General features: G+C 32.9%; 1 protein-coding gene across 1 annotated transcript in view; it reads left to right on the top strand.

Moving 5' to 3' along the window:
• Positions 1-20952, top strand: part of LOC106478289 (hemicentin-2-like) — a 25371-nt gene that overhangs the window by 1854 nt on the left and 2565 nt on the right. The window contains exons 2-4 of the mRNA XM_022381882.1: positions 8289-8618; positions 17070-17180; positions 18351-18554. Coding sequence (XP_022237590.1) covers positions 8289-8618; positions 17070-17180; positions 18351-18554 — 645 coding nt within the window. The remainder of the gene's footprint in view (positions 1-8288; positions 8619-17069; positions 17181-18350; positions 18555-20952) is intronic.

Genomic DNA, 20952 nt, shown 5'->3' with positions numbered 1-20952 from the left:
TATCAATTCCAACATGTCAGCCCCTGCCATCACAGTTTTTAAGGCTAAAGTCACCTGAACGAAATTTGCTGAATCATCGTTCACACTTACGAACGTTAAAAACATTTCCATAAACTTCTGTGGCTACAGAGGCGTTGTTTCCCTTATTGTCTTCAACAGCATTACATGCTAAATGTGTGTCTCGTCGTGTGCCATCACTATAAGATTAGAGTATACTAAACTTTACACATTATATAGGCTACAGTAACGTGACGCTTAGGTGGTTCGTTTAACTATTATACGTAATGTACGTTTTTTTTGGGAGTGGTTAATGAAAGTGCTCCAAAACGCGACATTAATTTCCTGACGACCTAACACTTCAGCTACAATATTGTGTGACTAAATGAGTTTTTTCCATCCAGTAGCTAATACACAAGTCACATAACGGAATGATGTATTCGATTTATTTCTAATGAGTTATAAAAACATACAAGGATGTACCTGCAGCGAACTGTTCATTACTTATTAATATACAGATAATTTTGACAACATACACTCTGGTGTTATAGATGTTGAGAAATTAAGCAATAAAATATTATATGTTTAGGGTCTTTATTAAGATTAACATACTGTATACGTATATTTCCTGAAAATAAGTTTTAGTTGTTAAGGGATCAATAAAAATAACATGTAATTGTCTTGGTAAAAAGAGTTTTGCACAATACATAACTAGCCAACTGTTGCAATTTCTAATTATACTGAAAGTTTCCATGCTATGGAAAATATATTCGCGTAATATTGTTTTTGTTGTTGAAAGGTTACACAATGATTTATCTGTGTTGTGTCTACCACGGGTATCAAAACGCGGGTTTTAGCATCATTAAGTCGTCAGACTTACCACTGACTACTGGTAGATTGTTATATTTCATGATACACTTCACAAGTGGAATGGCTTAGACATATCCAAAACGTTTTCAAGTTTTAGATCAAATTCAGCTTTGTTCTGCTGGTGAAATCTACGAACAATGGGGTCAATTGCTCCACATGATGGTTTTTCATTGTTCTTCACTGAAGTTTCAGCACTCAAGGTACCTGAAATTCCATCGTCTTGTATTTGCGGCGTGGTAAGCAGAGGGTAGCCTGAAGACCGTGAAGAATTTCACCAACAAACAAAAAAATAGAAAAAGCATATATCCATATATATAGCTACAAAATTCCAATTTTTCTAACAACGGATATTTGGTGGACTTCATTGTTTTAGTTTTACTCTTATAACAGGGATTTTGGGATCTATTCCTATGCGGTATTTTACCAATATCCAGAGTGTCGATAAGAAATGTTTATTGTTGTTGTTTTCCAGAATTCCTCGAATCAAATCGCTCATTGAAAGTTTCTGTGGAAACTCTAATACTTCTTTACCTTATTTCAAATGCTGTGATCGTACTTGAAGCTACTTGAGAGCTATTTCTGATATGAGATACAGGTATAACTATGTTTAAAATATGCAGTTTGTACTGTACGTAGAAACAAATATTCGGGTAGTGAAACATTTCTACCTCTAAATGTCATGTTTTCAATCCGATTTAGCTAAATCTAGATTTTTATATCAATTGAAATGTCTTCCTTTAAATTCTGTTGGTGGATATTTTCATGTATGTTGCACGATAATATTGAAAAAAACATGGTCGTTCTCAAAAAAGATTCGGAGAAGGTATTTCTATATTGTGTAAGGAATTTAGTTCAAGTTAGATCAGAAGATATTCCTATCCTGCTCAGTTCAGTAAAAAAAAATATTTCTTTGTACCAGCAAAATTGTCACAATATCCCTGGGCATTTCTTTTTAAACGATGCTAAAAAGTAGTTTTGAAAGCCGTGAGATAGATCGTAGCTCAACATCGATTGCATTCATATTTGTATTTTGTGATTTAGTGTATATATATATATCCCAGCAAAATGCAAGAGATGAGGTTGGACCATTTGTAATGTGATATTTTTTATGCGAGTCTTCTATGTTATTAGAAACACACACAAAAAAAAAAGATTTCGCCCGTTTAATATAATATGGTGGAAAAAATACAGAAAGAATTCTTCTAATGTTTACCTTCTGATAAATTTATAATAAATGCCTGTGAGCTTCATTATCCAAATCAAACAATGACCAGTCTGATCACCTTTTGTACACAGTATTCGTTGATAAAGTTTGTTTGTTTGTAATTAAGCACAAAGCTACACAATGGGCTATCTGTGCTCTGCCCACCACGGGTATCGAAACCCGGATTCTAGCATTGTATGTCAGCAGACATACCGCTGTGCCACTGGGGGGCTCGTTGATAAAGATTAGTCCAAGGACTGGTAGTGGATAATGCTCACTAGCTGCCTTTCATCTAGTTTATCACTTCAAAATTAGGGACGGCTGGTGTTGATAGCCGTTGTATAGCTTGAAAAGATATCTTCTTTCGAAATTTCCAAACCAACAGTGTGTTAACGTTTGACCTAATAGCATACTATGTTTTCAACATAAATTGTATATCACTTCAAAATTAGGGACGGCTGGTGTTGATAGCCGTTGTATAGCTTGAAAAGATATCTTCTTTCGAAATTTCCAAACCAACAGTGTGTTAACGTTTGACCTAATAGCATACTATGTTTTCAACATAAATTGCATTACGAGAAATAAAAACAAATAAAACTTGATAATGAAAAAGTAACTCTGTTATAATTACATCAATATTATTAATTAATTATGCAAATATCGCCTTGCCTATTAGTAATATATAGAGTATAGCATTATAAATAATGTAGGTTTCCTTACTTTCAACGATAGTAGGCTACACTGTCACCTTCAGTTTTACGATATCATATTGAACGATGTTTAGATGCATGGAATAGCATTGAAAAAACTATTTTGTCCTTACCTCTTCAAATGATATGAGAACTGTTTTAAATGAAACCTTAATTTTTATTTCATTTTCATTTTACATTTTCATTTTACCCGCATAGAAAGATGAATATGTGTATTTTCCGGCTAGAGTATAATTACTTTTGTTTATATATATTTGCTAGGATGTTAGTTCTATAGAACACGCATTAATTAACATTAATATTTTAAATGATAAAGAGCAACGTTTTCAAACGACGTATCACACAGTTAATATCTACATACATACACGATGTGGAAAGCATTATCTCTTTCAGCAGGTGACGGACGTTCCGGAATTTCAGGAAATCTTAGTAAATTATTCATAAGACTCGTCATAAAAACATTGAAGAAAAGGTTTAATCTAATGCTTGAGAATGATCGCAAATAACAAAGTGGAGCCACGTAGCGACGTGTTGTCTGGGGATCACATAATACCCTTTACTTTCATCCTACTTTCACATTTAATAGCTTGTATTTACTGTAGTACATATCCGCTACAACAATTAGCAGCGTCACTAGGGAGGTTTTTATTGATACGTTGTTTATCATACTTTAAGAATAGAAAGGGACCGCATTCCTCTCATCACACAAAGGGCAAATTGAAAATTGTTTTTGCTTTCTAAAATATATTATAATTATAAATATGAGTTTCGAAATTTAGCGAGGAAAAACATAATTACGCTTCATTTGTACATGGGAAGCACTGAGGAATGTATCTGCTGAACCAGAAGGAAAATGATTATCAGAGTCAAGAGAGAAGACATTATATGTATCGACTAAACCATTAAATTAGGTAAAAATTCAATTATAAACTAATTTTGAAATTCAGGACAACTACTGTTTTGTTGCACCCTACTGTGACTGAGGATCGCTTTTATAAGAATGGTGCTCCAGTTCACGCGTTGCCCTTCTAACTGTAGTTTCATCGTCTGTTGTGCTCAGTCTTATAACTGTGAGTACGCCCTATTGCCTTACACCTCATTATGTACAGTAATAATATTATCCGAAAGATATTGAGGTCAATTTTACACCAAATATTTGAGCAAACTTCCACAGAACCTCAGTTGTACGTGAACATCGACTATCAAAACTACGGTCAGGTGGTTAGGGCGTTTGACTTGCAATCTAAGGGTCGAATCCCTGTCCCACCAAATATGCTCGCCCTTTCAGCCGTGGGGGCGTTATAATACTACGGTCAATCCCAATATTTGTTGGTAAAAGAGTAGCCCAAGAGATGGCGTTGGGTGGTGATGACTAGCTACCTTCCCTCTAGTCTTTCACTGCTAAATTAGGAACGGCTAGCGCAAACAGCCCTCGTGTAGCTTTGCGCGAAATTAAAAACAAACAAAATCAGAACTACGATTAAGTACACCAAAGACACAAACGTCCACAGGAGATCTATTAGGGGACTTTTCAAGAGTGTAATCGAGTAGAATTAGTGTGATTTTAGTTTTTTAGCCATCTTACCCATGACAAAAAACTGTTGATTTCGAGATGTGGCTGAAAGCTTGGGAATGTTTGGCTTGTGAACCTTAGTCAGTTTCATGCCTTGTTTAATATCTTGTTAACCATAAAATGTTATATGTGGACTTTCAATTTAATGATTATTTTAGGTTGTAAGTTTCTCTTTTAAACGGAAGCTGTGCAGAAGAGGGCTTTGTTTTCCTGGATTATCTTGTAAATCCCCTTGCTACCGTGCCTTGCAAAAGTTATCACTCCCCTGTGCTGGTAATAAAATTTAGGTATTTTCTTGTGAAAGATATAACTCAAATGGCCAAAAATATTTAATATATTAATCTCAGACCAGTTTCTAAAGATTACAAAGAACAAAAGGTGCATTGTTACCCAATTTAGTGAGATAACACAAACAAATCTTGAAAACACATGTTGCGAAAGTCTTCACCCCCTCAGGTTTAACCATCATTGATTTAACTTTACGTCACTACCCTGCTAAAGTAAATACAAGTGGCTCTGTATAACTTTATCAGATACCAAAATATATCATACAGCCATGTGAAGAAATACTTGAGGTCATATAGAGCCACCAGTATTGATTTAAGCAAAGTATTTTGAAAGTTAAAATTTGGTTTACTGTTACATATTGAAAATGATGAGAAAAGTACTCTTTACAGACCTAAGGACGAATATTATTCAGAAGCACAATTCCGGAGAAGGCTATAAATCAATTTCAAACGTTCTTAATTTGCCATTAAGTACTGTAAAATCGGTTGTGAAAAAATGGAAAGTGTGTCACATTACCTCACCCTTGCCAAGATCAGGTCGCCCAATGAAAGTCTGTGCTCGAACAAGCAGAAAAATCATCAGAGCGGCGACTGTCAAGCCAACAGTGACACTGCAGGAGCTTCAGACTTCAATAGCAGCAACTGGACCATCAGCAATATCATGTACCTCACACAACAAAGAAGGGTAGCAAAAAAGAAACCACTACTGATGAAGATACATCTTAGATCGCGAATGGACTATACCCGTAAACATTTCAATAACTCTACAACAATGTGGCAGAAAGAATTTTTGTGGTTAAATAATAAATGACATGTATGGTGGAAACCCAACACTGCTCATGACCCAGCAAACACAGTCCCAACTGTCAAGCATGGTGGTGGGTCCATAATACTGTGGGGATGATTTTCTGCAAAATATATATAGATGTTGGAGGTAAACCTGAAAAAGTCAGCTGAAAAAACTAAAACTTAGTCGAAGGTTTACATATCAATAGGACAATGATCCCAAATACAGATCAAAGGAACTCAAGAATGGTTTCGAAGAAACAAAATTAAAGCCCAGACCTAAATCCACTCGAAAATCTGCGGAGAAACTTGAAAATTTGCTGTGCATCGAAGACATCCTTCCAACTTACAAGAACTGGAGTGGGCAAAAAATATCTCGAGCGTACTGTGCAAAGCTTGTGGAAGGTTATCCAAAACGATTTTCAGCTGTCATTGCTGCCAAAGGAGCTTCAACCAAATATTAACTGCAGAATCAGAGGGGGAAGACTTTTGTGTTTTCGAGAGTTTTATGTTGTTGTTATATCGCTAAAATGAGTAACAATGCACCTTTTGTTATTTGAATTCTTTAGAAATTGGTCTGAGATTAATATTATAAATATTTTTGGCCAGTTGAGTTATGTCTTTCACAAGAAAATAACTACAATTGTTTACCAGTACAGTGGGGTGAAGATTTTTGCAAGCCACTGTATGCTAAACGTTCTTATATCGGAGTGTTTTTTCGTCCTTGAAAAATGCTAATTGTACCTTTTTACACATTTTTTATCTTTGACATCTGCATCGTTTAACAATCTGACTATACGAACATCCTTCATTGAAAACAGTTATGACTACATCAAGCCTTATCTGTAGCCTTTGGTGACTGCACGTCGAATGGTCAGGAATTCACCTTGAACCAAGCACAGGCGCTATTGTATTAAATATGCAAAACGTTCTTACAGCCAAATATGATTAACCGTCCATATATCTATTGTACTAAAAAACTTACTCTTTATTTTTATCCATAGAAATTAAAATTACATGAAAATTTATTTTTAAAACTCTTTTGAAGACCAATTATAACTATATTTATTTATATAATTAAATTAGATAAAAACTTTGTAATTTGTATTTATCTGCCGCCGTCGCTAATTGTGGACTACACCAGAGGGAAGGCATCAGCCAGTCAGTAGCACTCTATCACCCACCAATCATGCTAAGAGATTGATTGTTACACTTATAAAGCATACACAGCTTAAAGTGTGAAAACTATTTTTTTATATCGCGCGGTTTTGAAGCCAGTTCGTTCGTTCCAAAATCCAGGGCTACACCACAGATTAAAACAAAACAAAATAACTGCAAACTTAAAGTTTTTTTTATTTTGAGTATAATTTTTCAAGGATATGTTTTATTACCTGAAATATTTTTCACTAAGCTAGAATGTACTTTGTATAATTACAGGGAATAAAGCTTCAAGCTCAGAATGGAAATTTTTAAATGAAGCATTTCCTACAATTATTATAACTTTCACTGAGATATAAATAAAAAACATGGAGAAAAGGCTATCATAAGGATCTAATATTGCCTCAATACGTAATACGATCTTCAAATTGCTATGCCCACCAAATCAAACAGAAAACAATTACTTGTTTGTAAATCATTAGATTTTCAAATACGCCGCTATGAAAACTTATAATTGTTCTTGAAATATTAAACTATTTCAGTCATCTGAACACTGCTGGTCGTCAGAAAAATACGGCAAGAGTTATTCTGTGGAAAAACATTTACAGTTTTTAGATCATCCAGATTTTGACGTGAAAAGTTTGATATTAGAAGATTTGGCGTAGCCCTTGCCAAGAGGATGACATAACTTATTGCTATGACATTTGATCCACTACCGAACTTGTTTTTATCACGCGCCTTTCAATCACGAGTAATAGATACGATCTACTAACAGCTGGTCGTAAAGAAAAAGAAATAAGATAAACTTGTCTGATATTGTTAACATTATTTTCTTGTGCCAAATGAACAAACTCACTGATACACTTTCATCACTGCCCGGTAAATGTAACAAAATAATTAACTAGAATGTCAGAGTCTAGTGTTGGCCATCTTAGAATACAAAATAATCGATTGGATATTTTAGTTGCATCTTATACATTTTGTATCTAAGATATCTTAAACATACAACACAACGCAACTGAAACCGTGATGTAAAAGATGTAAGTACACACATGTCAGGTTAACCCTTATGAAACGTCGCCACGTGTGTACTTATTTCTTTCATACAACATTTTTTTAATTTGTTGTTAATTGCTACACAATGAGTTGTGTGTTCTGTGCCTAGAACACTAATACTAATTATCGAAACCCAGTTTTCCGCGATATAAACCTTCAGACTTATCGCTAAGACACGTATACTGTTAGGAGGACAGCACTTTACTGAGTATAAATAGTAAAGTGTAAATAGCTTTAAAATATTTCTTCTTAATAAAATATATCAAAATGTTAACGATTTCTAATTTTGTAAACGTAGCACAGATATTCTTACTATTACTTACTTCTCATTTAACAACCCACATCCCAAATTGTTGCTTTAATCGAAAGATTGAACAATATATCTATCAATGGATTCAACATATGATATTTTTATTATATTTCTAAGATATTCTCACTAACATTACTCATTACGGAGAACGCAAATTCTTAGATCTCACTCCAAACAAACAGTGCAAAAATAAAAATTTTCATTTTTATAAAATATTATTTGCTTTACGTCTCTAATTTTAATATGTATATAAAAAGCCATACCTATGGTAACACGTTCTTGTTATATATATATTATTCGTGTTTAAATAACAACAGACAATTGTTGTGTTTTATAGATATCATTGAAGGTTTATCTGGAGGAAAGATTGAGCTTCCGTGTAACATGACCTCCTCTCCATCAAATGACAAAGCTGTCCTAGTCCTCTGGTATAAGGATAATGTGCTGATTCCAGTCTATACTTTCGATGCAAGAATAGGTCCACTTTGGCAGGGAAGACACTCGTCAAGCGACAATTTGGCAGGTCGGGCTTACCTTACAACTGTAAATAGTCCTGCTAAACTTGTCATTGAGCCAATCACTCTTTCAGACCGTGGATCATACCGTTGTCGAGTGGATTTCAACAAAACAAGGACAAGTTATACTGATAGCGTCTTGAAGGTCATTGGTCAGTGGTCAGTGATATCATGATGTATTTCTTAGACAATGCCCATTATAAGAGACACCGGTCGTTGTTTACAATATGACTTGATTGGTGAATTTCTTCACTTATTCAAGCTATCATAATCACATAATTTAAACAGTTTCATAAAAATAGTGTCCAGCTGTGATTTCAAGTAAACAGTACTCTGAAAAATTGGTAATGTAAAATATGTCGAGCAGTAAGTTCAAGTAAACATTACTGTGAGAAATTGTTAATGAAAAATAGTGTCTACCCATGATTTGAAGCAAACACTATTCTGAGAAATTAGTAAAGTAAATAATGCCTAGCCGTGATTTAAAGTAAACAGTTCTTTCAGAAATTGGTAAATTAAAATAATGTGTAGCCGTTATTTCAAGTAAACAGTACTCTGAGAAATTCGTAAAGTAAAACAATGTATAGTTGTAATTTCAAGCGAATAGTACTCTGAGAAATTGGTAATGTAAAATACAATCTCGCTGTGATTTAAAGTAAACAGTACTCTGAAGAATAGGTAATGTAAAATAGTGTCTAGTCGTTATTTCAAGTAAACAATACTCTGAAAAATGGGTAATGTAAAATAGTGTCTAACGATGAATTCAACTAAACAGTACTCTGAAAAATTGGTAATGTAAAATAGTGTCTAACGATGAATTCAACTAAACAGTACTCTGAAAAATTGGTAATGTAAAATAGTGTCTAGCCATGATTTGAAGCAAACAGTACTCTAACAAATTGGTAATGTAAAAAAGTGTCTAGCCGTTAGTTCAAGTAAATAATACTCTCAGAAATTGGTAATGTAAAATGTTGTCTAGCCGTTATTTCAAGTAAACAATACTCTGACAAATTAGTAATGTAAAATAATGTCTATCCGTGATTTCAAGTAAACAGTACTCTGAGAAACTGTTAAATGTAAAATGGTGTCTAACCTTGATTTTAAGTAAACAGTAGTCTAATAAATTGGTAATGTAAAATACAATTTCGCCGTGATTTAAAGTAAACAGTACTCTGAAGAATAGGTAATGTAAAATAGTGTCTAGTCGTTATTTCAAGTAAACAATACTCTGAGAAAATGTTAAATGTAAAATAGTGTCTAGCCCTTATTTCAGGAAAACAGTACTCTGAGAAACTGTTAAATGTAAAATATTGTCTATCCGTGATTTCAAGTAAACAGTACTCTGAGAAACTGTTAAATGAAAATAGAGTCTAGCCATGATTTCAAGTAAACAGTACTCTGAGAAATTGGTAACGCAAATAGTGTGTAGCCGTGATTTCATATAAACAGCACTCTGAAAAATTGGCAATGTGAAATATGTCTAGCCGTGAGTTCAAGTAAACAATACTTTGAGAAACTGTTAAGTGTAAAATAGTGTCTAGCTATAATTTCAAGTAAATAGTATTCTCACAGATAGTTAATGTAAAATAATGTCTAGCCGTGATTTCAAGTAAACAGTACTCTGAGAAATTGTTGAACATAAAAGTGTCCAGCCGTGATTTCATATAAGCAGCACTCTGAAAAATTGGCAATGTAAAATATGTCTAGCCGTGATTTCAAGTAAACATTTCTCTGAGAAACTGTTAAATGTAAAATGGTTTCGAGCAGTGAGTTCAAGTAAACATTACTGTGAGAAATTGTTAATGAAAAATAGTGTCTCCCCGTGATTTCATGTAAACACTATTCTGAGAAATTAGTAAAGTAAATAATGCCTAGCCGTGATTTTAAGTAAACAGTACTTTCAGAAATTGGTAAAGTAAAATAGTGTCTAGCCGTTATTTGAAGTAAACAGAACTTTGAGAAATTCGTAAAGTAAAATAGTGTCTAGTTGCGATTTTAAGTAAACAGTACTCTGAGAAACTGATAAATATAAAATGGTTTCTAGCCATGATTTCAATTAAACAGTAGTCTGAAAAATTAGTAATGCAAAATAGTGTGAAGCTGTGATTTCATATAAACAGCACCCTAAAAAATTGGTATAGTGTCTAGCCGTGATTTCAAGTAAACAGTACTTTGAGAAACTGTTAAATGTAAAATAGTGTCTATCCGTGATTTTAGTAAACAGTAATCTGAGAAATTGTTAATGCAAAATAGTGTATAGCCCTGATTTGAAGTAAACAGTACTCTGAAAAATTGGTGACGTAAAACAGTGTCTAACGATGAATTCAAGTAAACAGTACTCTGAAAAATTGGTAATGTAAAATAGTGTCTAGTCATGATTTGAAGTAAACAGTACTCTAAGAAATTGGTAATGTAAAAAAGTGTCTAGCCGTTATTTCAAGTAAACAATACCCTCATAAATTAGTAATGTAAAACAGTGTCTAGACGTTATTTCAAGTAAATAATACTCTGATAAATTAGTAATGTAAAATAATGTCAGCCGTGATTTCAATAAACAGTACTCTGAGAAACTGTTAAATGTAAAATAGTGTCCAGCCTTGATTTTAAGTAAATAGTAGTCTGAGAAATTGGTAATGTAAAATACAATCTCGCCGTGATTTAAAGTAAACAGTACTCTGAAGATTATGTAATGTAAAATAGTGTTTAGTCGTTAGTTCAAGTAAACAATACTCTGAGAAACTGTTAAATATAAAATAGTGTCTAGCCCTTATTTCAGGAAAATAGTACTCTAAGAAACTGTTAAATGTAAAATATTTTCTATCCGTAATTTTAAGTAAACAGTTCTCTTAAAAATGGTATTGTAAAATAGTGTCTAGCCATGATTTGAAGTAAACAGTACTCTGAGAAATTGGTAACGTAAAATATTGTCTAGCCGTTATTTCAAGTAAGCAATACTCTCATAAATTAGTAATGTAAAATAATGTCTAGCCGTGATTTCAAGTAAACAGTACTCTGAGAAACTGTTAAATGTAAAATAGTGTCTAACTGTGATTTTAAGTATACAGTACTCTGAGAAATTGGTAATGCAAAATAGTGTGTAGCCGTGTTTTCATATAAACAGAACTATGAGAAATGGATAATGTAAAATAGTGTCTAGCCGTGAATTCAAGTAAACAATACTCTGAGAAACTGTTAATTGTAAAATAGTGTCTAGCCGTGATTTTAAGTAAACAGAACTCTGAAAAATGGGTAATGTAAAATAGTGTCTAGCCGTGATGTTAAGTAAACAGTACTCTAAGAAATTGGTAATGTAAAATAGTGATTAGCCCTTATTTCAAGTAAACAACACTCTGAGAAATATGTATTGTAAAATAATATCTAGCCGTAATTTCACGTAAACAGTACTCTGAGAAATTAGTAATGCTTCTAATTACTAATGCTTCCGTATGTCAAACAGAAGCGCAAGTATAGCTGAAAGGTCCTAATATAGTTTTGTATAAATTACTATTGTAATCTCTTTTTTAAATTATACACATATAAAGCACTCAGAAATCAAAGAGTTGTGAAATTCTGCCAACCAGTTAAAGTTGGTAATATGAAAATTTGGTAATATTTGGTAATTTTGTGTTTTAGAATATAATACATAAAACTTCATAATGTAATGTAAATTACATATGGTACAAGAAGTTACTTTTAAAAAATTATTATCTTATCTCATAAATATCATTAGAGTAATTACCTGTATTTATGTTATTTAGCTCCTGTCCTTGGAAATGCCTCTCATTAACAAAATCTAATTATGTCTTGCAATATTTCCATTTAGCTATGGGCACATCCAAGTTGTTCAGTTCTTTGATTTTCTGTTTGACTCCTGATGCTTGTTCAAAAATTATTTATTAAATTTTGGTATTATTTTAATTTCCTTACCATACACACTTTTCCCAAAAATGCTGTTTATGGGATTGATTTAAAAACTGATGTTACATAAAAATATATACAAATATAAATATATGGTTAAAATTTAAGTAGAATTTAAAGTTATTAAACATAAACTTCTAGCAAATAGTTTGTCTCTAAATCCTTATTTTTTATTTTCTTGCTTCTAGTCCTTTTGGAGAATTTATACTCATATTCATTTATTGTCTCTTGCGTGTCCCGTTGCCGCAAAAAATGAGCTCTGTTCTTCGGGTTGGTGCGAGCACTATATGATAGACGGTCAAATTTCACTATTCGATCAGACAAGAGTAGCTCTATATTAGGAACGCAAATAGCCCTCTGTGTACATCTGCGCAAAAATTCTGAAACAAATAAACTCTCTTGTTTATAGAAGAGTTATGAGTTGAAAATGTTTGGAAGAAGGTTTGTGACGCAAATGTTGCTTAAATTATATTAAAATTTGTTTCTGTTAGCCTAGTTCGTATTTCACCGGAAATAAGGTAATTCTGTTAAAATTATTATTAAGCAATAATACGATGGCTTTAGTTAGCTACTCTGTATCTATTTAATGTCAATATTTGTTAAAGTAATATAAAAAGAAGAAACTCTGTTTTGATTTTTTGAAACTATTTATAGTTCTGTGATAACATTAACCATGACTTTTCAGTTTCCTACTACAATAAATATAATGAGAAATTCGACCGAGAGTTGTTCTTTTTTTAACACAGATTCTATAAAATAGTTTTATTTTCTATTAGAAAGATAACGCCTTCACTTATTTTCGTTCCGGATACTCCTGTTTATACAAAAATAAACTTTATTATATTTATAATAATATAGATAGAGATGAAAAACTAAGGCATCCAATACCTTTTGAACAAAATTCCAAACTTTTTCTGATTAACCATTCATAAGATGCACATACTCCCTATTGTTAATGAGTATGTTATGGTTGATCTTTAGAATCAGCTGGAATAGATATTGCATAGGTTTTAGAAAATAATTTTAGAGACTATGTTGGTTGACTGGCTTTACTACTGAAAGGTTGTTGTTTTTCGTCGTTCAAAACTAATAAATGGGCTATCTGCTCTATATCCACCGCTGATAATTGAGCCTCAGAGTTTAGCACTGGAAGTACATAAACTTACCGCTTACCTACAGGGGACACCACTGAAAGATCACATTATATTGCATTGTAAAATTACGCATTAAACGTATCATGGTTATGTTGTGTATGGTCATTATTTTGGTTAGTTAGCTGTGTAGTGAGATATTTTTATACAATAACTAAGAACTCCCCACGGCAATTATTTTTAATACATTAAAGAAAGCATAATAAAATAATTCATGATTTAAATGATCAAATTAATCTTCTATTTCTTTTTGTACAAAGTTGAAACAATATTTTACATCAAAAGCGATTATACTTAGTTGGGAGTAGAAACAAAAGTTCCTTTATATATATCTTAATATGTTTGCATTTTTCTATTTAATCGTATAAAGTTACAATAATACTGATGTTTGAATTTTTAATGTCAATGTCACATTTCAAAGTGCTAGTTTTTAAACCTACAAATATTTCTTATTTCTTGTTAGGTGAAATTATTCTGATTCATTAAACTGAAATATATTATTGACTGTGTTTATCAGTTTTCTAACAAACTAGTAGAACTTACATTTATTTATAATATGTTCTTCTATTTCGTATGTTAATCATAACTGTCAAATACACAACTTTACTGTTTTGTATTATTTCAAATTATCGTTCATTTGTTGAACGAACACCAAATATTTAGCCTTTGCGAAGGTAGTTAGAAAGGAACGGAATAACCTATTAATATAACGTTAATTACTTTCCAAAATTTGACATGCTAAGAATATTTCAATTATATCCAAGGACAGTTCTAGTAAACTTTACAATTTCTGTTAAAAGTTCATTCACCAGTGTAACATATACCATATGAATGCTAATTTGCCCTTTGAAACGAATTTATCTAATGATAATCAGCAGATTTTAATGGATCAGTCTATCTATCTTTCAGCTAACATTTCTTTACTACATTCTTACAATTCAAGAAGCTTGTATCATAACACTTTTAGCAATATCTTTCTGAAAATTTCTATACTGTACTGTTCAAAACATGTGTGTGAGTTATTAATTGTTAGATGATTTATTATCTTAATTGTATTTCTCTCTACTTTACACATTAGATTAAAGTTATAAGTCTGGAATTCCTGCAGTGCAATTCAATTAATAAAATGTTGAGATAGTAAAGCATGCGATTAACGTTCAAATATCGTTCGAACAGAGAACATACTATCATGAAAAAATCGGTGTTTTTGTTTTGTTTTTAATTGTATTTTACTTGTTAATCATTTATTACTTATTTTGGAAAATGAACATATTTTATTTTGCTAATTACAAATTCTAGTCTCACGTGTTCTAATCTAACGGTTTTACGAAATTAAGTTTCAATGTTACCCCAAATGATTTATATAATGAGAAAACTGTGATTGAGAATGTAAAGTCAGTCAAATGGAATTGTGACACCAAATTCCGCTAATATAAAAAAAATATTCAAATTGTTGATGGTTTTAACGCCTTTCTAAGATGGCGAAACACGATTATAATTAATTATATTTGTCAGATGCTATTAGTTGTTGGCTAATTATATATAAACACTGCATTCTGTATTTCAGTTCCTTAGGGTTTTTCAAGAAAAAGAGCTCAGAATAGTATTTCAATCTTAAGTAGTTCAATCCTAAGGGACTGTTTAGTTTAGTTTCTTTCAATCTAAGGAGAAAAACAACACAATGGGCTATCTGTGCTCTACCCACCACGGATATCGAAACCCGGACTCTAGCGTTGCAAGTCCGCAGGCATACCGTTGTGCCCCTGGGGGAGGGGGCTAAGGGACTGAATAAAGATTTTAGCGTTAAAAATATAATATGTTTAATACTAATAACTTATGACAAGTAAAAATCATCCATTTTTAAACTGTATATGATTTTGAGAATTTTCTTTGATTAATTACGGATATACAAATCTTTTCTTTACCTTATTTTTCAAATCATTTAAAACTGTTTACTTTTCTTGTATGGCTAAGTTATTTCATTGTTACTGACTGTTTTCTAAATTTTTAAACAAATATTAACATAGTCTGTTATAGTTAATCATTTATATTCAAATTTTAAACCTGTGAGAAGAACAGTTGCGTGCAGTAAAATTTCTAGAATACTTGAAAATATCTTAAAATTGATACCAGTTCTTCTAATAGATGCTGTCTTATTTATAAGTTTAAGATCTATAAAAATACATCCTTATGTATGGCAAGGTTAAAATATGTTGTTCTAAAACAATATCTGAACTTTGGATGTTTACATCTATAGTTTTCCTTCAGGGATAACAAATTTTGAAGTGAAAAACATTATATATGTCATAACCAAAAACGGTTTTTAATGCTAGCGTCTCAGAATTATGGAAATTTATTTTTTATTTTGTGAAAATGCTTTTGTTGTCGCTGCTGTTAAACTTCTTGTTGCTTCTAATAGTACGTTTAATTTAATAAAACTCAGAACAAATTATTTATTGATTACTTATTTAATTACTTTTCCATGCTAATTATGAATATCGTAACCAACTTTCATATTAAATATTTTGAATCGAAGTACTTCTAAAACATTCTTAGTTATTTGTTTAATATGGTACCCAGTAACTTCAGAGCTAATTGATCTAATTTGAATGTCTATTATGTAAACTTAAATAAATATATTATTATGTAACATATCGCTTGATGCCTGGGAAGAGTGATCAGTAGATAAGCGACTTTTCTGTTCTTATGTTATAGTACGACTAATAATAATTTTAAAAAATATTTATCAAACGTATTATGATTTAATAAAAAAATTAATATTTTCTGTTTGAAATCGATATGTTTCCAATTAAAATATGACTGCAATGGTATCTATAGTTTGATAAATTTACATGAATTATAGATGACGTAACACTTTCCTGGTTATTAGATTTGTTTGTTATATGTTTATTTTGAATTTCGCGCAAAGCTACACGAGGGCTATCTGCACTAGCCGCCCCTAATTTAGTAGTGAAAGTCATCACCACCCACTGCCAACTTTTGGGCTACTCTTTTACCAACGAATAGTGCGATTCACCGTAACGTAATAACGCCATAACGCCACCACGGCTGAAAGGGTGAGCATGTTTGGTGTGACGGGGATTCGAACCAGCAACTTACGAGTCGAGCGCCCTAATCCATGTCAGGCCTCCAGATTATTAAAGATCATTTGCATTTTTAATATATTTTAATATGAATTAGAACATACCTTGTTACAGTCCCAACAAAACACTAAAGTTTTAACAGCAAATGAGCGCAATAAGAAATAAGATGTCAAAAATGACATTGAGTTGTAAAATATTATTTATTAAAAAAAAAACAGTTCACATAATTAGCTCAGAACTTTCACACTCATTATCGTGTTCTAATTTCAAGTCTTGTTTATATTTTTTGTGGTTAAAGTTGTGTTGAAAGCTTGAGTTTGCAGTTGAGTACCGTATTATACAATTGTAATACGGAAATATTACAAAAACACATCGAAACTATATTTGTTTGACATGCAGTTTTAAGTAGAAATGTTATAACTATTTCCAGTATTGCCATCAAAACCTGTGATAAAAGATGAAAATGGGAATAATCTTGAAAGCCTTATAGGACCATACAACGAGGGCGAACCTTTAAAACTTTCATGCGAAGTAATTGGAGGTAATAGATATTCTTGTATGTATCTGTTTGTATTAATGACCGTCAGAAGTTCATGTCATTATGATGAGTAAAGAATGGTGTGGCAAACAATTCTAACGAAATAATGAAAAAAGTGTTCAAAATTGGTAAAAACACACGTCTATGACAAAATCTTTATATTATCTTGCAACGTTTCAGGACGTGGTACACGTAATTTAGAATATCTTTATATTCTAACCCTTCAACGATTCTATTTAAGCCTTTTTTTCAATGTAACACGGTTTAAACTGCCTGACGAAGGGCTTTTGCCCAAAACGTTGAAAATAAATATAAAGTTTTTGTCATAGACGTGCGTTTTACCAATTTTGAACACTTTTTTTGCATTATTTCATTATTTTTCACGTCTTGCGGTCTGTGTGTTCTTTCTAAACAATTCTAACGGACACGGTTTTTGGTTACAAGATGTTTATCGAACAACTTTTCGTCTGTGTCTGACAGAAACAAATTAAAGAGACAACTCGTTCACTGATCTTTTACTCTCATCATTGCCTGAACAGTCGCTCAAAAGTTAATACTATAGGATTCTAGACAGCGTATGATTACAAACAGGAAAGGCATAGATGGCTAAGTATGACATTAAAGAGTTTGTTTGCTTGTGTTTTGTTTTTAGCTACAGTTAGTTAAGATATATTGTTGTGGTGACCAATATTTATCAATATTCACAACAACTTTTTTCTCAACTGTAATTATTTTCGTTATCAAATCTCACTAAAAGAAAAATAAATCTGACAAGAGACATCTTTAAATAAAATGATCCAGAGTCACAGCCGTATTAACCAAAAAGGCACAGTGGGCAGTTGTTTATGAGCCCACAGTGTCAAGGGGCTCACAGTGGCTATGTTTTTTTTAATTTTAGTAAAGTTGGAAATTGTTGTATTTTAAAGCAGTATATTTGGTAAATGTTAATTTTAATTATTATAATAAAAGGGTACCCACAAAATTTTAATTTCCTATAAGCCAATCGTGGTCTTAATCCGTCCCTGTGTGGAAAAACAAGGTAATGATTTATAGTACTTATAATTCTTAACTAATTATGAATGCATCAATTCAACACTTAAAATTTAAAAAATCGTTAGCCACACAGTCTTTTAACAAAAGAAATTATTCTAAATGTGTACACAACTTTTTCAGGCATTCCAATACCGACTGTAACTTGGTGGCGAGAAACGATCCTATTGGACGACACTGCAATAAAGAAGAGAATAGGTCCAATTGTTAATGAAATGTCGATACCAATGTTGAAGCGTCACCATTTGATGGCGACATTTACTTGTGTAACTTCAAATAATAATATATCTTCTCCATTATCAACAGTTGTAACAGTTGACATGAATTGTAAGTAGATCATGTTTGAGATTTAAAAAACAAAAGATAGTAATAGCATGTCATGCAACCATCACCATGTGGAACATTGTAACTATGTCACCGTTAAATGACATGATTATTTTATAGGATGTTTTCTTTGTTTGAATTGGGTATTCTTGTATCATATTATCGCGTAGTGTGTAGAATGTTCTAGGCCTCTGTCAGTCTATAAAAGTGCGTACGAAATGTAGTTCAAGTAAGATAGACAATTAGTTAGTTAGATAGGTAGATAGAGCTAATTTGTGTGTTTATCAGTTTCGCCATAAATATCGTATAGTGACGATTTTTAAAGTGAATTATTATAGATTGTGTTGTAATAACAGAGTAGAGAAGAAATAATTTGTCTTCTCAATTCTGTTCTGAAGTAACTGAATTAACCTGTGTTGACTTTGACGAAAAGAGATGATTATTTAAAGCTCTGAATACAACTATGATAATCAACTGTGTAACAAACATTTGTTTATACGTTTGACTTGTTTTAATGTATTATTTTAGAACAATTGGATTGTGTTCTGTTTGTTTATTGTTTAAATTTATCGCCAACAAGTCACAGACACATACTTTAAAGAATCCAGCCCATACATACATATGTAATTTGTTTGTAATTAAGCACAAAGCTACACAATGGGCTATCTGTGCTCTGTCCACCACGGGTATCGAAACCCGGATTCTAGAGTTGTAAATCCGCAGACATACTGCTGTGCCACTGGGGGGGCTACTTTTAAATTATCAGGAATACTAGGAACGAAATAACATTTTACCTCCTGTACACCAGCTATATCAAATTACAGCCAATTAACATACATCAATTAGGGCCCGGCATGGCCAGGTGGTAAGGGCGCTCGACTCGCAGTCTGCGGGTCGCAGGTTCGAATCCCCGTCACACCAAACATGCTCGCCATTTTAGCCGTGGGGGCGTTATAATGTGACGGTCAATCCCACTATTTGTTGGTAAAAGAGTAGCCCAAGAGTTGGCGGTGGATGGCGATGACTAGCTGTCTTCCCTCTAGTCTTACACTGCTAAATTAGGGACGGCTAGTGCATATAGCCCTCGTGTAGCTTTGCGCGAAATTCATAAACAAACAAACAATACACCAATTATGTTAACAATACGGGAAATTAGATATTGCTTTTTAATACAGTTAAATACCTTGTATTTCCTGCATAGTTACGTAAGTTTCAACTTTGCAATACACTTAATTTCCACGGTCACGCTATAACTTAAACAACGCTATAATTCACAACAAACGAACTCACGCGCTCGACCCTACTGTCCGTCTCTATCTCTGTCTGCAATTCAACTACATTGTTGCTGTCAGTTCTTAGCGGTCTTACATACAAGAATACCGAAATCTAGTAAACACTCGAGGCTTCACGAACCTTCGAGAATATGACGTGTTACTAGCGTCACATGACCCCCGCTGTCGTATCACTGCCCCTACCTTAGTATTGTTCGTTCCGAACAATAGCCACTTTCATTAAAACAATAACTTAATTAAATGTACAGAACTTACAAACACAAAATGAAAATTCAACAAAGTCTCTTAATTTTACGGGACGTATCTTCTTCTGTACTGGTCTCCACCTCGTTAGCTTCTGCTTCATGTGGGGTTCATCTGCTTCATCAGGAAACGTCCTATCATTGGTAACAGTCACATCAGTGGTAGTAACTTCATGAAGGGCTTCACTGTTTCCCTTCTCAAAACCAAGTAGAGTTTCTTCTTTGACAGTGGCCTTTCCAGGTGACACGTCTTCAGTGGCGCCTTTTGTTCAGTTGTTCACTTCGTCCCAACTGAAATGTCCTGGATCGTGATAATGCCAAAGCCTGTTGGCATGCACCACCTTTGGCTTACCTCACTGACCACATTTTATTCGGAAAGTCACGTCTGAGAGACGATCCACAACGTCATATGGGCCTTCCCATGGAGAAGACAACTTAGGAGACTTCCCTTTTGTCTTCCTGGAGTTATACAACCACACCTTGTCTCCTGGTACAAAGCTGACTTCAGTAGACTTCTTATCAAAACATAGCTTCATCGAATCAGCAGACGTTTTTAAGTTTGAACGCACTTGATGATGAATATCATCCATCCTTTCAGATAACACTTTCACGAACTCTGGCACATTTTCAGTGAGCATCCTGTTATCAGGTCCACTGGCAACTGAAGTTCCCGACCAAACATCAGCTTTGCTGGAGTGTATTCAGTGGCTTCATGCTCTGCTGTTCTAAAGGCCATCAACAGTGGGGGGAGTAAGACATCTCAGTCATCTTGGCGGCTATTACAATACTTTGCCAATTCCTGTCCCTGTGTCTAATTGTACTTTTCTACCATCCCATCAGACTATGGGTTGAGTGGCATTGTTCTGG

Source organism: Limulus polyphemus, unplaced genomic scaffold (assembly GCF_000517525.1).
Source record: "Limulus polyphemus unplaced genomic scaffold, Limulus_polyphemus-2.1.2 Scaffold197, whole genome shotgun sequence".
NCBI lineage: Eukaryota > Metazoa > Arthropoda > Merostomata > Xiphosura > Limulidae > Limulus > Limulus polyphemus.
Note: the sequence above shows the minus strand (reverse complement) of the source record. Positions and strands in the feature narration are given on the sequence as shown.